This window comes from Oncorhynchus mykiss, chromosome 7 (assembly GCF_013265735.2).
Source record: "Oncorhynchus mykiss isolate Arlee chromosome 7, USDA_OmykA_1.1, whole genome shotgun sequence".
In the NCBI taxonomy this organism is placed as follows: Eukaryota; Metazoa; Chordata; class Actinopteri; order Salmoniformes; family Salmonidae; genus Oncorhynchus; species Oncorhynchus mykiss.
Genome location: NC_048571.1, coordinates 4684421 through 4701920, shown reverse-complemented (window position 1 = coordinate 4701920; position 17500 = coordinate 4684421). Strand labels below are relative to the sequence as shown.

General features: G+C 46.0%; 1 protein-coding gene across 24 annotated transcripts in view; it reads right to left on the bottom strand.

Annotated features, from left to right (window-relative positions):
• The window catches only part of LOC110519331 (dystrophin-like), a 369908-nt gene that overhangs the window by 23357 nt on the left and 329051 nt on the right, over positions 1 to 17500 (bottom strand). For all 24 annotated transcript variants that reach the window (XM_036982105.1, XM_036982095.1, XM_036982096.1 and 21 more), the window contains 5 exons: positions 7518 to 7579; positions 7054 to 7128; positions 5782 to 5983; positions 1019 to 1104; positions 429 to 586 (listed from right to left, as the gene is read on the bottom strand). In XM_036982105.1, coding sequence (XP_036838000.1) covers positions 429 to 586; positions 1019 to 1104; positions 5782 to 5983; positions 7054 to 7128; positions 7518 to 7579 — 583 coding nt within the window. The remainder of the gene's footprint in view (positions 1 to 428; positions 587 to 1018; positions 1105 to 5781; positions 5984 to 7053; positions 7129 to 7517; positions 7580 to 17500) is intronic.

The window sequence follows — 17500 nt, the reverse complement described above, 5'->3', positions numbered from 1 at the left end:
GCTAGCAGGCTAACATATGTTCTTTGGCTAACCTAGCTAGCAGGCTAACAGATGTACTTTGGCTAAATTGGCTGCTGTGGATGATCTAGAAAGATGATTCCAACTGAGATCTTCCCAGCAGTCCTGTCTGATGTCCTTCTTTTATTCCTATTTTTTATTATAATATTTTTTTGTATGGTATTTTCAGAGTGCAATGTATAGACCTACTGATTAACCACAAATTACTCTCTCTCTACTTAAAGAGACACTTTGTCAGACATTTTCCCACAGTGCACAGTATGGTTACCGTGTGATCTGCAGAATGTGCTTAGCACAGTAGTGTGGAATGTGAGGTAGTTTATACGCCTGTATGTTATATGTACGTTGTTTGTGTGTGTATGTGTGTGTGTGTGTGCATAGCTAGGACCACAGCTACTAGCTTCACATACAAACTGGAAGCAGCTGCGGACGCTGGGCTCGATGTTGGAGCCCCCGAAGGAGGCCACCTCTCCCAGCTGACGGGGGATCTGGATGGAATCATGGAGGAGAAGACCCAGCCTCCGCTGGTCACAGAACCCTGTTGCACTGGCTACCTGGCGGAACAGGACTGGTAGAGGTGGGAGAGGGAGGGAGGGAGGGAGGGAGGGAGGGAGGGAGGGAGGGAGGGAGGGAGGGAGGGAGGGAGGGAGGGAGGGAGGTAAATACCCAAGTCAAGAGATACATACTAACATACTAACAGACTAGACCACATGGATACTGTCTCTATATACTAGTTATACTAACAGACTAGACCACATGGATACTGTCTCTATATACTAGTTATACTAACAGACTAGACCACATGGATACTGTCTCTATATACTAGTTATACTAACAGACTAGACCACATGGATACTGTCTCTATATACTAGTTATACTAACAGACTAGACCACATGGATACTGTCTCTATATACTAGTTATACTAGTTATACTAACATACTAGACCACATCTGTATTTGTCCTCCAGGTGAGGTAATATAAAGATCAGTCACTACTTACATCTGTATTTGTCCTCCAGGTGTGCTTTGCAGAGTGAGATGATGCCGGTTTTGAAGGACAGAGTTCTGATTTTTCCACTTCTTCCTCTGTGAAACCAATCAATCATATCAATAAATCAGATCAATCAATCATATCAATAAATCAGATGTTAGGGACGTGTCGATAGGGACGTGTCGATAGGTACGTGTCGTTAGGGACGTGTCGTTAGGGACGTGTCGTTAAGTACGCGTCGTTAAGGACGTGTCGTTAGGGACGTGTCGTTAAGTACGCGTCGTTAGGGACGTGTTGATAAGTACGTGTCGTTAGGGACGTGTCGTTAAGTACGCGTCGTTAGGGACGTGTCGTTAAGTACGCGTCGTTAGGGACGTGTCGTTAAGTACGCGTCGTTAGGTACGTGTCGTTAAGTACGCGTCGTTAGGGACGTGTTGATAAGTACGTGTCGTTAAGGACGTGTCGTTAAGTACGCGTCGTTAGGGACGTGTCGTTAAGTACGCGTCGTTAGGGATGTGTCATTAAGTACGCGTCGTTAGGGACGTGTCGTTAAGTACGCGTCGTTAGGGACGTGTTGATAAGTACGTGTCGTTAGGGACGTGTTGATAAGTACGCGTCGTTAGGGACGTGTTGATAAGTACGTGTCGTTAGGGACGTGTTGATAAGTACGCGTCGTTAGGGACGTGTTGATAAGTACGTGTCGTTAGGGACGTGTTGATAAGTACGTGTCGTTAGGGACGTGTCGTTAGGTACGTGTCTTTAGGGACGTGTCGTTAGGGACATGTTGATAAGTACGTGTCGTTAGGGACATGCCGTTAGGTACGTGTCGTTAGGTAGGTGTCGTTAGGTACGTGTCGTTAGGGACGTGTCGTTAGGTACGTGTCGTTAGGGACGTGTCGTTAAGTATGCGTCGTTAGGTACGTGTCGATAGGGACGTGTCGTTAGGGACGTGTCGTTAGGTACGTGTCGTTAGGGACATGTTGATAAGTACGTGTCGTTAGGGACATGTCGTTAGGGACGTGTCGTTAGGGACATGTTGATAAGTACGTGTCGTTAGGGACGTGTCGTTAGGTACGTGTCGTTAAGTACGCGTCGTTAGGTACGTGTTGATAGGGACGTGTCGTTAGGTACGTGTCGTTAGGGACGTGTCGTTAGGTACGTGTCGTTAGGGACGTGTCGTTAGGGACGTGTCGTTAGGGACGTGTCGTTAGGGACGTGTCGTTAGGGACGTGTCGTTAGGGACATGTCGATAAGTACGTGTCGTTAGGGACGTGTTGTTAGGGACGTGTCGTTAGGGACGTGTCGTTAAGTACGTGTCGTTAGGGACGTGTCGTTAAAACTTCTTATGGCTGCAGGGGCAGTATTGAGTAGCTTGGATGAATAAGGTGCCCAGAGTAAACGGACTGCTCCTCAGTCACAGTTGCTAATATATGCATATTAGCAACTGTTTGCTACATATTAGTTTATAAAACTGTTTGAATGATGTCTGTGAGTATAACTGAACTCATATGGCAGGCAAAAACCTGAGAAGAAAGCCAAACAGGAAGTGGGAAATCTGAGGTTGGTCGATTTTCAACCCAGCCCCTATTGAATACACAGTGGGATATTGATCAAATTGCACTTCCACTAGATGTCAACCGTCTTTAGAAATTTGAATGAGGCTTCTACTGTGTTGTGGAGCCGGATGGCTGTTTGAGTCAGTGGTCTGGCAGAGAGCCAGGTCCTGGTCACGCGCATTTCACATGATACCGACCTGCGTTCCATTGCTTCTCTACAGACATAGGAATTCTCCGGTTGGAGCGTTATTGAATATTTATGATAACAACATCCTAAAGATTGATTCTATACTTAGTTTGACAAGTTTCTTCGACCTGTAATATAACTTTTTGAAGTTTTCGTCCGACGTTCGGCTGGACCTGCACGAGCATTTGGATTTGTGTACTAAACGCGCTAACAAAAGTAGCTACTTGGACATAAATACTGGACATTATCGAACAAATCAAGCATTTATTGTGGAACTAGGATTCCTGGGAGTGCATTCTGATGAAGATCGTCAAAGGTAAGGGAATATTTATAATGTGATTTCTGATTTCTGTTGACTCCAACATGGCGGATAATTGTATTTATTTTCTGAGCGCCGTCTCAGATTATTGCATGGTTTGCTTTTTCGGTAATGTTTTTTAAAAATCTGACACAGCGGTTGCATTAAGGAGAGGTATATCTATATTTCCATGTCTAACAATTGTATTTATCGACATTTATAATTAATATTTCTATAAAATGAATGTACATTTTTTTTTTAAATGGCTTTCTGCAATATCACCGGATGTTTTTGGAACTAGTGAACGTAACGTGCCCAATGTATACTGAGATTTTTTTAATGTAAATATGAACTTTATCAAACAAAACATACATGTATTGTGTAATATGAAGTCCTATGAGTGTCATCTGATGAAGATCATCAAAGGTTAGTGATTAATTTGATCTCTATTTGTGCTTTTTGTGACTTTGTGCTTTTTTGTGACCTAACATAATCGTTTGTGGTGCTTTCGCTGTAAAGCCCATTTGAAATCGGACACTGTGGTGGGATTAACAACAAGATTACCTTAAAACGGTATAAGATACATGTATGTTTGAGGAATTTTAATTATGAGATTTCTGTTGTTTTGAATTTGGCGCCCTGCACTTTCACTGGCTGTTGTCAAATCGATCCCGTTAACGGGATTGCAGCCCTAAGAAGTTTTAAGTACGTGTTGTTAGGGACGTGTCGTTAGGGACGTGTCATTAAGTACGTGTCGTTAGGGACGTGTCGATAGGGACGTGTCGTTAGGGACATGTCGTTAGGGTGGTGCCGTTAAGTACGCGTTGTTAGGGACGTGTCGTTAGGGACATGTCGTTAGGGTGGTGTCGTTAAGTACGTGTTGTTAGGGACGTGTTGTTAAAACTTCTTATGGCTGCAGGGGCAGTATTGAGTAGCTTGGATGAATAAGGTGCCCAGAGTAAACGGACTGCTCCTCAGTCACAGTTGCTAATATATGCATATTAGCAACTGTTTGCTACATATTAGTTTATAAAACTGTTTGAATGATGTCTGTGAGTATAACTGAACTCATATGGCAGGCAAAAACCTGAGAAGAAAGCCAAACAGGAAGTGGGAAATCTGAGGTTGGTCGATTTTCAACCCAGCCCCTATTGAATACACAGTGGGATATTGATCAAATTGCACTTCCACTAGATGTCAACCGTCTTTAGAAATTTGAATGAGGCTTCTACTGTGTTGTGGAGCCGGATGGCTGTTTGAGTCAGTGGTCTGGCAGAGAGCCAGGTCCTGGTCACGCGCATTTCACATGATACCGACCTGCGTTCCATTGCTTCTCTACAGACATAGGAATTCTCCGGTTGGAGCATTATTGAATATTTATGATAACAACATCCTAAAGATTGATTCTATACTTAGTTTGACAAGTTTCTTCGACCTGTAATATAACTTTTTGAAGTTTTCGTCCGACGTTCGGCTGGACCTGCACGAGCATTTGGATTTGTGTACTAAACGCGCTAACAAAAGTAGCTACTTGGACATAAATACTGGACATTATCGAACAAATCAAGCATTTATTGTGGAACTAGGATTCCTGGGAGTGCATTCTGATGAAGATCGTCAAAGGTAAGGGAATATTTATAATGTGATTTCTGATTTCTGTTGACTCCAACATGGCGGATAATTGTATTTATTTTCTGAGCGCCGTCTCAGATTATTGCATGGTTTGCTTTTTCGGTAATGTTTTTTAAAAATCTGACACAGCGGTTGCATTAAGGAGAGGTATATCTATATTTCCATGTCTAACAATTGTATTTATCGACATTTATAATTAATATTTCTATAAAATGAATGTACATTTTTTTTTTAAATGGCTTTCTGCAATATCACCGGATGTTTTTGGAACTAGTGAACGTAACGTGCCCAATGTATACTGAGATTTTTTTAATGTAAATATGAACTTTATCAAACAAAACATACATGTATTGTGTAATATGAAGTCCTATGAGTGTCATCTGATGAAGATCATCAAAGGTTAGTGATTAATTTGATCTCTATTTGTGCTTTTTGTGACTTTGTGCTTTTTTGTGACCTAACATAATCGTTTGTGGTGCTTTCGCTGTAAAGCCCATTTGAAATCGGACACTGTGGTGGGATTAACAACAAGATTACCTTAAAACGGTATAAGATACATGTATGTTTGAGGAATTTTAATTATGAGATTTCTGTTGTTTTGAATTTGGCGCCCTGCACTTTCACTGGCTGTTGTCAAATCGATCCCGTTAACGGGATTGCAGCCCTAAGAAGTTTTAAGTACGTGTTGTTAGGGACGTGTCGTTAGGGACGTGTCATTAAGTACGTGTCGTTAGGGACGTGTCGATAGGGACGTGTCGTTAGGGACATGTCGTTAGGGTGGTGCCGTTAAGTACGCGTTGTTAGGGACGTGTCGTTAGGGACATGTCGTTAGGGTGGTGTCGTTAAGTACGTGTTGTTAGGGACGTGTTGTTAGGGACGTGTCGTTAAGTACGTGTCGTTAGGGACGTGTCGATAGGGACGTGTCGTTAGGGACGTGTCGATAGGGACGTGTCGTTAAGTACGTGTCGTTAAGTACGTGTCGTTAGGGACGTGTCGTTAGGGACGTGTCGATAGGGACGTGTCGATAGGGATGTGTCGTTAGGTACGCGTCGTGTCGTTAAGTGTCGTGTCGTGAGTGTTGTGTGTGTACTATACGTACGTGTCATAAACATTGAGCAGCCAGTTGAGACACATGTCGACACACAGCGGGACGTTGACCAGGTTCCCATGCTGCTGGTCCAGTTTCTCATAGAGGCTGGTCAGACACGTCATCACCTGCATGATGTCCATCAGATGCTCATTCTGCTTCAGGCCATGCTGCTCAAAGACCTCACACGCTGCGGGCATACCCAGGAGGTCCACTGGAGAGGAGAGGAGGGAGGGGAGATGAGGGAGGGGAGAGAGGAGAGGAGAGGATGAGATGAGGGAGGGATGGAGGAGAGGATGAGGGAGTAACTGATGTGTAACCGAATAACTGATGTGTAACCGAATAACTGATGTGTAACAGAGTAACTGATGTGTAACCGAATAACTGATGTGTAACAGAGTAACTGATGTGTAACCGAATAACTGATGTGTAACAGAGTAACTGATGTGTAACTGATGTGTAACGATGAATGAGTGAGTGATGGAGAGTGTGAGGGGAGGACAACGGACGAGAGGGTGATGGAGTAGAGGAGGTACTGTAGGACAGTGACTCTGTGTGGGGTGATGGAGTAGAGGAGGTACTGTAGGACAGTAGGTAGTTTTGGGCGGTGACACTGTGAGAGGGCTGGAGAGCTGGTGGGGGAGATGAGGTAGTTTTGGGCGGTGACACTATGAGAGGGTTGGAGAGCTGGTGGGGGAGATGAGGTAGTTTGTGCGGTGACACTGTGAGAGGGCTGGAGAGCTGGTGGGGGAGATGAGGTAGTTTGGGTGGTGACACTGTGAGAGGGCTGGAGAGCTGGTGGGGGAGATGAGGTAGTTTGGGCGGTGACACTGTGAGAGGGTTGGAGAGCTGGTGGGGGAGATGAGGTAGTTTGGGTGGTGATACTGTGAGAGGGTTGGAGAGCTGGTGGGGGAGATGATGTAGTTTGGGCGGTGACACTGTGAGAGGGCTGGAGAGCTGGTGGGGGAGATGAGGTAGTTTGGGCGGTGACACTGTGAGAGGGTTGGAGAGCTGGTGGGGGAGATGAGGTAGTTTTGGGCGGTGACACTGTGAGAGGGCTGGAGAGCTGGTGGGGGAGATGAGGTAGTTTGGGCGGTGACACTGTGAGAGGGCTGGAGAGCTGGTGGGGGAGATGAGGTAGTTTGGGCGGTGACACTGTGAGAGGGTTGGAGAGCTGGTGGGGGAGATGAGGTAGTTTGGGTGGTGACACTGTGAGAGGGTTGGAGAGCTGGTGGGGGAGATGAGGTAGTTTGGGTGGTGACACTGTGAGAGGGTTGGACTTACGACACAGAGCTTTCTGCAGGCGTCTCAGCTTCATGGCTGTCCGGTAGGCTGAGAAACGCACGTTGTTCAGGTCGGCTGCAGAGACGCATGGAGAGACAGTAAAACTAAACACAGTGTATCTCCATCCAGAATCAGCCATTGGTCCTGCTACTTGACTTGATGTAGCTCGCTCACACTTTTGGTACAGTACAATACAATTGTAAAGAGCTAGGGTTGCAAAATTCCGGAAACTTTCAATAAATTCTCTCTGGTTTTCCCGAAATCCTGGTTGGAGGATTCCCGGAATCAGAAGGGAATAAGCAGGAAAACCAACCGGGATGTTTTTTGGAAAACAGGGAATTTATTGAAAGTTCACTGAATTTTAAAACCCCATACAGGGCAAACCTAATCAAGTGCAACTGAAATAGGTCCTACTTGACAAAGGTTCAATTTGTCTGTTGGTCCACTGTGTGTGGACCTCTTACCCAGAGACTGGTAGAGGTCGGCCATCTTGGGATGGTCCCAGCATGTTGTCTGTGTCTGGTGGCTGAAGGAGAGGTCAGGAGAATACAGAGGTCAATACAACCTGGCCCGTCCACAGATATTTCGGGGTCTAAAAAGGTTTTCCGTAACAGCTCGTTAAGCAATTATGACTTTGATCATTTAGTTCCATAGAAGCAATAGAGGGACACATCTTAAAGGCAAATTAAATGACACAAATACAAATCCCTTCGCCTCACAGGCTTCAGTCCTATTCACTAGAATATTCCTACCATATGCTACAGTTACCACGACGACTTACAGGCAGTGAGCTCAGAACAACAACAACAAAATGTATACAACAAACAAATATCAGTGTGTGAATTTCTACCACCACCCAAAAGGACACTTTGGAGATTGGAAGGGCAAAGGGGCATGTGCTCTGCTCAGGTAGAGCCCTATCTGTCCACGTGCCTGAATACACACACACACACACACACAGCGCAAGGGACGTGTTGACTGCAAAGAGTACACAAAGGGGTTATATCACATGTGACGCCGTGTACACACTGATTGTGTGTGTGTGTCTGTGGGGTGAAGCAGGGTGAAGCAGGGTGAAGGGACCAGGGAAGACAGTGATGGTCCTGTGGGGTGAAGCAGGGTAAAGGGACCAGGGAAGACAGTGATGGGTCCTGTGGGGTGAAGCAGGGTAAAGGGACCAGGGAAGACAGTGATGGTCCTGTAGGGTGAAGCAGGGTAAAGGGACCAGGGAAGACAGTGATGGGTCCTGTGGGGTGAAGCAGGGTAAAGGGACCAGGGAAGACAGTGATGGTCCTGTGGGGTGAAGCAGGGTGAAGCAGGGTAAAGGAACCAGGGAAGACAGTGATGGTCCTGTAGGGTGAAGCAGGGTAAAGGGACCAGGGAAGACAGTGATGGGTCCTGTAGGGTGAAGCAGGGTAAAGGGACCAGGGAAGACAGTGATGGTCCTGTGGGGTGAAGCAGGGTAAAGGGACCAGGGAAGACAGTGATGGTCCTGTGGGGTGAAGCAGGGTGAAGCAGGGTAAAGGGACCAGGGAAGACAGTGATGGGTCCTGTGGGGTGAAGCAGGGTAAAGCGACCAGGGAAGACAGTGATGGTCCTGTGGGGTGAAGCAGGGTAAAGGGACCAGGGAAGACAGTGATGGGTCCTGTAGGGTGAAGCAGGGTGAAGCAGGGTAAAGGGACCAGGGAAGACAGTGATGGTCCTGTGGGGTGAAGCAGGGTAAAGGGACCAGGGAAGACAGTGATGGTCCTGTGGGGTGAAGCAGGGTAAAGGGACCAGGGAAGACAGGGATGGTCCTGTGGGGTGAAGCAGGGTAAAGGGACCAGGGAAGACAGTGATGGGTCCTGTAGGGTGAAGCAGGGTGAAGCAGGGTAAAGGGACCAGGGAAGACAGTGATGGTCCTGTGGGGTGAAGCAGGGTAAAGAGACCAGGGAAGACAGTGATGGTCCTGTGGGGTGAAGCAGGGTGAAGCAGGGTAAAGGGACCAGGGAAGACAGTGATGGGTCCTGTGGGGTGAAGCAGGGTAAAGGGACCAGGGAAGACAGTGATGGTCCTGTGGGGTGAAGCAGGGTAAAGGGACCAGGGAAGACAGTGATGGTCCTGTAGGGTGAAGCAGGGTGAAGCAGGGTAAAGGGACCAGGGAAGACAGTAAAGACAGTGGGTGATGGTTCCTGCATTCCAAACACCACTCAGACTAAAACTCTCAGCATGACCCTCTCTCACCTTGGCAAGGAGGACAGCCGCTGCTGGCTCCACTGGAGTGAGTGTGTGTGTGTGTGTGAGAGAGTGTGTGTGTGTGTGTGTGTGTGTGTGTGTGTGTGTGTGTGTGTGTGTGTGTGTGTGTGTGTGTGTGTGTGTGTGTGTGTGTGTGTGTGTGTGTGTGTGTGTGTGTGTGTGTGTGTGTGTGTGTGTGTGTGTGTGTGTGTGTGTGTGTGTGTGTGTGTGTGTGTGTGTCTGTGTGTGTGTGTGTGTGGCGGCAGTTAAACTGGCTAGCTGTTATATAATTCCACCTGCTTTTACAGTGACTCTGTGTCAAATCACTTAGTCTAGCCAAAGTGTTAGCTACTAGTTACAGTACCTCTCTCCTCTCCTCCACCTCTCCTCTCTTCCTCCTTTCCTCTCTTCCACCTCCTTCTCCACATTACCTCCTCCTCCACCTCTCCTCTTCCTCCTTTCCTCTCTTCCTCTCCTCTCTTCCACCTCCTCCACATTACCTCCTCCTCCACCTCTCTTCCTCCTCTCCTCTCTTCTTTTCCACCTCTCCTCTCTTCCTCCACCTCTCTCCCTCCTCCTCTCTTCCACCTCCTTCTCCACGTGACCTCCTCCTCCACCTCTCCATTCCTCTTTCTCCTTCTCCTATATCTCCCATCATCCCACCTACTCCTCACCACTGCTGCCAGCTCAAAGCAGATTGAAGAAAAGTGCGCGACCAAAATAGAGCAGGAGTGGGTAAGAGAGTGTATGAGGAAGTGTGTGGGGACGTGATGCGTCAGAAGGTTTAGACAAGAAGTCAAGTCAATGTTACGTCCCAAATGACCCTTTATTGTGCACTCCTTTTGGCCAAGAGGGACTAGGGTGTCATTTGGGACGCATATTAAACAAATCAAAATATATTATATATATTTGAGATTCTTCTAAGTAGCCACCCTTTGCCTTGATGACAGCTTTGCACACTCTTGGCATTCTCTCAAACAGCTTCATGAGGGATGCTTTTCTAACAGTCTTGAAGGAGTTCCCACATATGCTGAGAACTTGTTGGCTGCTTTTCCTTCACTCTGCGGTCCAACTCATCCCGAACCATCTCAATTCGGGTTGAGGTCGGGTGGTTGTGGGGGCCAGGTCATCTGATGCAGCACTCCGTCGCTCGCCATCACTCGGTTTTTGCGACTGCACTTGAGGAAACTTTCAAAGTTCTTCATGTCTTAAAGTAATGATGGACTATCGTTTCTCTTTGCTTACTTGAACTGTTCTTTCCATAACATGGACTGTATTTGACCAAATAAGGCTCTCTTCTGTATACCACCCCTACCTTGTAACAACACAACTGACTGGCTCAAACACATTCAAAAGTAAAGAAATTCCACAAATGAACTTTTAACAATTCACACCTGTTAATTGAAATTCATTCCAGGTGGTTATTTCATGAAGCTGGTTGAGAGAATGCCAAGAGTGTGCAAAGCTGTCATCAAATCAAATCAAATTTATTTATATAGCCCTTCGTACATCAGCTGATATCTCAAAGTGCTGTACAGAAACCCAGCCTAAAACCCCAAACAGCAAGCAATGCAGGTGTAGAAGCACAGTGGCTAGGAAAAACTCCCTAGAAAGGCCAAAACCTAGGAAGAAACCTAGAGAGGAACCAGGCTATGTGGGGTGGCCAGTCCTCTTCTGGCTGTGCCGGGTGGAGATTATAACAGAACATGGCCAAGATGTTCAAATGTTCATAAATGACCAGCATGGTTGAATAATAATAAGGGAAACGGTGGCCACTGGCTACCAATGTGATGGAGGAAACACCGTCCAACTGGCAACCGTGTCAGCGTGCATACGCCCACGCCACCACAGAAGTCGCTAGTGTACGATGGTATAAGGACATCCCGGCAGGCCAAACCCTCCCCTAACCCGGACGACGCTGGGCCAAACCCTCCCCTAACCCGGACGACACTGGGCCAAACCCTCCCCTAACCCGGACGACACTGGGCCAAACCCTCCCCTAACCCGGACGACGCTGGGCCAAACCCTCCCCTAACCCGGACGACGCTGGGCCAAACCCTCCCCTAACCCGGACGACACTGGGCCAAACCCTCCCCTAACCCGGACGATGCTGGGCCAAACCCTCCCCTAACCTGGATGACGCTGGGCCAAACCCTCCCCTAACCCGGACGATGCTGGGCCAAACCCTCCCCTAACCTGGATGACGCTGGGCCAAACCCTCCCCTAACACGGACGACGCTGGGCCAAACCCTCCCCTAACCCGGACGACGCTGGGCCAAACCCTCCCCTAACCCGGATGACGCTGGGCCAAACCTTCCCCTAACCCGGACGACGCTGGGCCAAACCCTCCCCTAACCCGGACGACGCTGGGCCAAACCCTCCCCTAACCCGGACGACGCTGGGCCAAACCCTCCCCTAACCCGGACGACGCTGGGACAAATGTGCGCCGCCTCTTGGATCTTGTGTCTGCGACACAGCCCGAGATCGAACCCGGATTCTGTAGTGACACCTTAGACCGCTGCGACACAGCCCGAGATCGAACCCGGATCAGTAGTGAAGCCGTAGACCGCTGCGACACAGCCCGAGATCGAACCCGGATCTGTAGTGACGCCTTAGACCCCTGCGCCACTCGGGAGGCCCCTTCCATAGTATGTTGATTAACCTGGTTGTGCATGTAACAAAATCTTCTGCTGGCACACCCTGGCTATATAAGGGTGTTATCTCCCCGGCATTTAGGCTAAGTAACGGAACACCATCCTTGACTTGAAGGTGTGTCTCAGTGTATATGCATGATGTCATAGCCACGCCTTCTATAAAATGATACTAGCCAATTTCCCCCCCTTGTAACCAGGTCGTCACATAGAGGTGGAAAGACATCTTCCACAAGGCAGGCCTTGTAGTCTACACTAATATGAAACACTCCAGTACTAGTCATTTACATCACTATGAAGTGGAGAGTAATCCCATCAGGCATTTCCAGGAAGAGACTGATCCTCTCACCAATTCTATTTTTAAACATTCTATCAATTCTATGTTTATTCATGTCATTGTTATTAAAAGACGTTCAGTAGAGGCCAGAGTGAATGACTGAATGGTTTCCATAGTGACCATACTGTGGATGGAGCGTTCACGTTGCACTAGTACTCTACTAATACTCTAGACTAGGGTAGCCTATAGGCTATGTTCTAAATTATAACCTGGCTGGTTCCAGGCCTGAATGCTGATTGGCTGACAGCCGTGGTATATCAGACCGTATACCACGGGTATGACAAAACATTTATTTTTACTGCTCTAATTACGTTGGTAACCATTTTATAATATCAATAAGGCACCTCGGGGGTTTGTGGTATTTATTTTTTTTATTTCACCTTTATTTAACCAGCTAGGCCAGTTAAGAACAAGTTCTCATTTACAACTGTGACCTGGCCAAGATAAAGCATAGCAGTGTGAACAGACACACCGCTATGGGCAATGTACCACGGCTAAGGGCTGTGTCCAGGCACTCTGCGTTGTGTTGTGCCTAAGAACAGCCCTTAGCCATGGTATATTGGCCATATACCACAAACCCCCGAGGTGCCTTATTGCTTAGGTGGCTCCTTTGACCCCAAACCTGTTTTGAGGACCACATTACACCAAGACAGATGTGAGAACACATGACCAGCTGTTATGTCTAGTCTAACTCTAAAATAACAGTTAACCAGCTGTTATGTCTAGTCTAACTCTAAAATAACAGTTAACCAGCTGTTATGTCTAGTCTAACTCTAAAATAACAGTTAACCAGCTGTTATGTCTAGTCTAACTCTAAAATAACAGTTAACCAGCTGTTATGTCTAGTCTAACTCCAAAATAACAGTTAACCAGCTGTTATGTCTAGTCTAACTCTAAAATAACAGTTAACCAGCTGTTATGTCTAGTCTAACTCTAAAATAACAGCAGTGTAATGATCCTAATAAACCTGCCATGCAAACTGTAGCTACTGTGAGACTAGAGTGTGTGTGTGTGTGTGTGTGTGTAGCAGCACACTAGAGCTTGAGAGAGATTCATTATTCATGCTGTGTCCTTTCTGTGACCAGGAATCTGTGTCTCATTGAGATGTCAACCTCTTTTACTAGAAAGACCTGCCTGCCTGTCTGCCCGCTGTAACCCAGTAGGTCTCCTGTCTGCCCGCTGTAATCCAGTAGGCCTCCTGTCTGCCCGCTGTAACCCAGTAGGTCTCCTGTCTGCCCGCTGTAACCCAGTAGGTCTCCTGTCTGCCCGCTGTAATTCAGTAGGCCTCCTGTCTGCCCGCTGTAATCCAGTAGGTCTCCTGTCTGCCCGCTGTAACCCAGTAGGTCTCCTGTCTGCCCGCTGTAATTCAGTAGGCCTCCTGTCTGCCCACTGTAACCCAGTAGGTCTCCTGTCTGCTCGCTGTAATCCAGTAGGTCTCCTGTCTGCCATCTGTAATCCAGTAGGTCTCCTGTCTGCTGTAATCCAGTAGGTCTCCTGTCTGCCATCTGTAACCCAGTAGGTCTCCTGTCTGCTGTAATCCAGTAGGTCTCCTGTCTGCTGTAATCCAGTAGGTCTCCTGTCTGCTGTAATCCAGTAGGTCTCCTGTCTGCCATCTGTAATCCAGTAGGTCTCCTGTCTGCCATCTGTAACCCAGTAGGTCTCCTGTCTGCTGTAATCCAGTAGGTCTCCTGTCTGCTGTAATCCAGTAGGTCTCCTGTCTGCCATCTGTAATCCAGTAGGTCTTCTGTCTGCTGTAATCCAGTAGGTCTCCTGTCTGCCATCTGTAATCCAGTAGGTCTCCTGTCTGCCATCTGTAACCCAGTAGGTCTCCTGTCTGCTGTAATCCAGTAGGTCTCCTGTCTGCTCGCTGTAATCCAGTAGGTCTCCTGTCTGCCATCTGTAATCCAGTAGGTCTCCTGTCTGCCATCTGTAACCCAGTAGGTCTCCTGTCTGCTGTAATCCAGTAGGTCTCCTGTCTGTTGTAATCCAGTAGGTCTCCTGTGTGTTGTAATCCAGTAGGTCTCCTGTCTGCTGTAATCCAGTAGGTCTCCTGTCTGCTGTAATCCAGTAGGTATCCTGTCTGCTGTAATCCAGTAGGTCTTCTTCTGTATGTCATCATGTAAATATTGTACTGAAGCGGACATATTGGATCTGCTGCTGCTACTGCTGAGGTGAATCTCTTGTCAACTATCCAGAGCTTGTTTTAGCTCAATCCAAGATCATCATGTAACACATTTTTTATTTTATTTAACTAGGCAAGTCAGTTAAGAACACATTCTTATTTACAATGACCTCCTACTCCGGCCAAACCCGGACGATGCTGGGCCAATTGTGCGCCGCCCTATGGGACTCTCAATCACGGCCGGTTGTGATACAGCTTGGATTCGAACCAGGGTGTCTGTAGTGACGCTGTTAGCACTGAGATGCAGGGCATTAGACTGCTGCTTTTTGGAGTGTGTCAAGATCATCATGTAACCAAGTGGTTTCCAACCGGGGGTACTAGGACTCTTGGGGGTACTAGGACTCTTGGGGGTACTAGGACTCTTGGGGGTACTAGGACTCTTGACGGTACTAAGCCTTTCCACACGGGCTACTTGAGATGACTCGTGAGAACGTAGGCCTACTGGTAAAATGCACATGAGGGGGTACTCCAGGTGTACTCCAGGCAGAGCAGAATTCAGCTGGTGGAACAGTAACTGAAAAAGGTTGGGAACCACAGATGTAACCTTTCCAAGGCTTTTTGTTTTGGGTACTTGCAGGTGCAACCACACTTGAAGTGTGTCACTGTGGGGTGAAGCAGCATTTACCTGGTTATAATGCAGCATGAAGGGAGACTGAGAGGTAACTGCTAGCATGGCCGCGGGAAGATGTTTTGCCATGGAGGGAGGGGGGGGGGGATTTTTCTCCACTGTACCGGAGTAATAAAGGCCTGGTGCAATAATTTGGTGAAATTATAAAAATACAATTACTATTTAATAAATAGTGATTTACCAGGGGGTTCTACAACCCCCTCAGCACCCCTACTTCCTACGACTAGGACCACAGGACCACCTTCCCCTTGTTAAGTGTGATCAAACAGCCTTTAGGGAAACAAAGTAGAGCTTGTTTTAAAGAATCCCAAAGAAAAATAAAGTCCTTATTGAGTAATTAATATGCAATAACCAATTGACCATGTCCTTTTAAAGTGAGTGTGTAAAATAAACTAAATGTCATTCTAGCAGTCAGCTCCACCAGCCGGAGACCACACCCATGTGAGAGACCACATCCATGTCCACAGACAGGTGAGAGACCACACCCATGTGAGAGACCACACCCATGTGAGAGACCACATCCATGTGAGAGACCACATCCATGTCCACAGACAGGTGAGAGACCACACCCATGTGAGAGACCACATCCATGTGAGAGACCACATCCATGTGAGAGACCACATCCATGTCCACAGACAGGTGAGAGACCACATCCATGTGAGAGACCACATCCATGTCCACAGACAGGTGAGAGACCACATCCATGTGAGAGACCACATCCATGTGAGAGACCACATCCATGTCCACAGACAGGTGAGAGACCACATCCATGTCCACAGACAGGTGAGAGACCACACCCTCAAAATGTGTTCAGGTAAGAATGATGTTATATCAGTGGGATAAATTGATGTACTATCCTACTTCATAAAACACACACCCTTGACTACACACACACACACACACACACACACACACACACACACACACACACACACACACACACACACACACACACACACACGTGTGAAGAATCTGTCACAAGTTTGAAGAAATGTTTGAATGACTCACTTGGAATCTCAATAATTGATAATAGAAGGATTTATTTTTCCCATAAATGTGAAATATGAAGTGTGCATCATTTATGTTTCTTGCATTAATAAAATAGCTAATCTTTAACCCCAATACATGCTGTCATACACTGTATTATAAATACATGCTGTCATACACTGTACATGCTGTCATACACTGTATTATAAATACATGCTGTCAGACACTGTATTATAAATACATGCTGTCAGACACTGTATTATAAATACATGCTGTCAGACACTGTACATGCTGTCATACACTGTATTATAAATACATGCTGTCAGACACTGTATTATAAATACATGCTGTCATACACTGTATTATAAATACATGCTGTCATACACTGTATTATAAATACATGCTGTCATACACTGTATTATAAATACATGCTGTCATACACTATTATAAATACATGCTGTCAGACACTGTATTATAAATTCATGCTGTCAGACACTGTATTATAAATACATGCTGTCAGACACTGTATTATAAATACATGCTGTCATACACTGTATTATAAATACATGCTGTCATACACTGTACATGCTGTCATACACTGTATTATAAATACATGCTGTCAGACACTGTATTATAAATACATGCTGTCAGACACTGTATTATAAATACATGCTGTCAGACACTGTACATGCTGTCATACACTGTATTATAAATACATGCTGTCAGACACTGTATTATAAATACATGCTGTCATACACTGTATTATAAATACATGCTGTCATACACTGTATTATAAATACATGCTGTCATACACTATTATAAATACATGCTGTCAGACACTGTATTATAAATTCATGCTGTCAGACACTGTATTATAAATACATGCTGTCAGACACTGTATTATAAATACATGCTGTCATACACTGTATTATAAATACATGCTGTCATACACTATTATAAATACATGCTGTCAGACACTGTATTATAAATACATGCTGTCATACACTGTATTATAAATACATGCTGTCATACACTGTATTATAAATACATGCTGTCATACACTGTATTATAAATACATGCTGTCAGACACTGTATTATAAATACATGCTGTCATACACTGTATTATAAATACATGCTGTCATACACTGTACATGCTGTCATACACTGTATTATAAATACATGCTGTCATACACTGTATTATAAATACATGCTGTCATACACTGTATTATAAATATATGCTGTCAGACACTGTATTATGAATACATGCTGTCAGACACTGTATTATAAATACATGCTGTCATACACTGTATTATAAATACATGCTGTCAGACACTGTATTATAAATACATGCTGTCAGACACTGTATTATAAATACATGCTGTCATACACTGTATTATGAATACATGAATACATGCTGTCATACACTGTTTATAAATAGCCCACAGCAA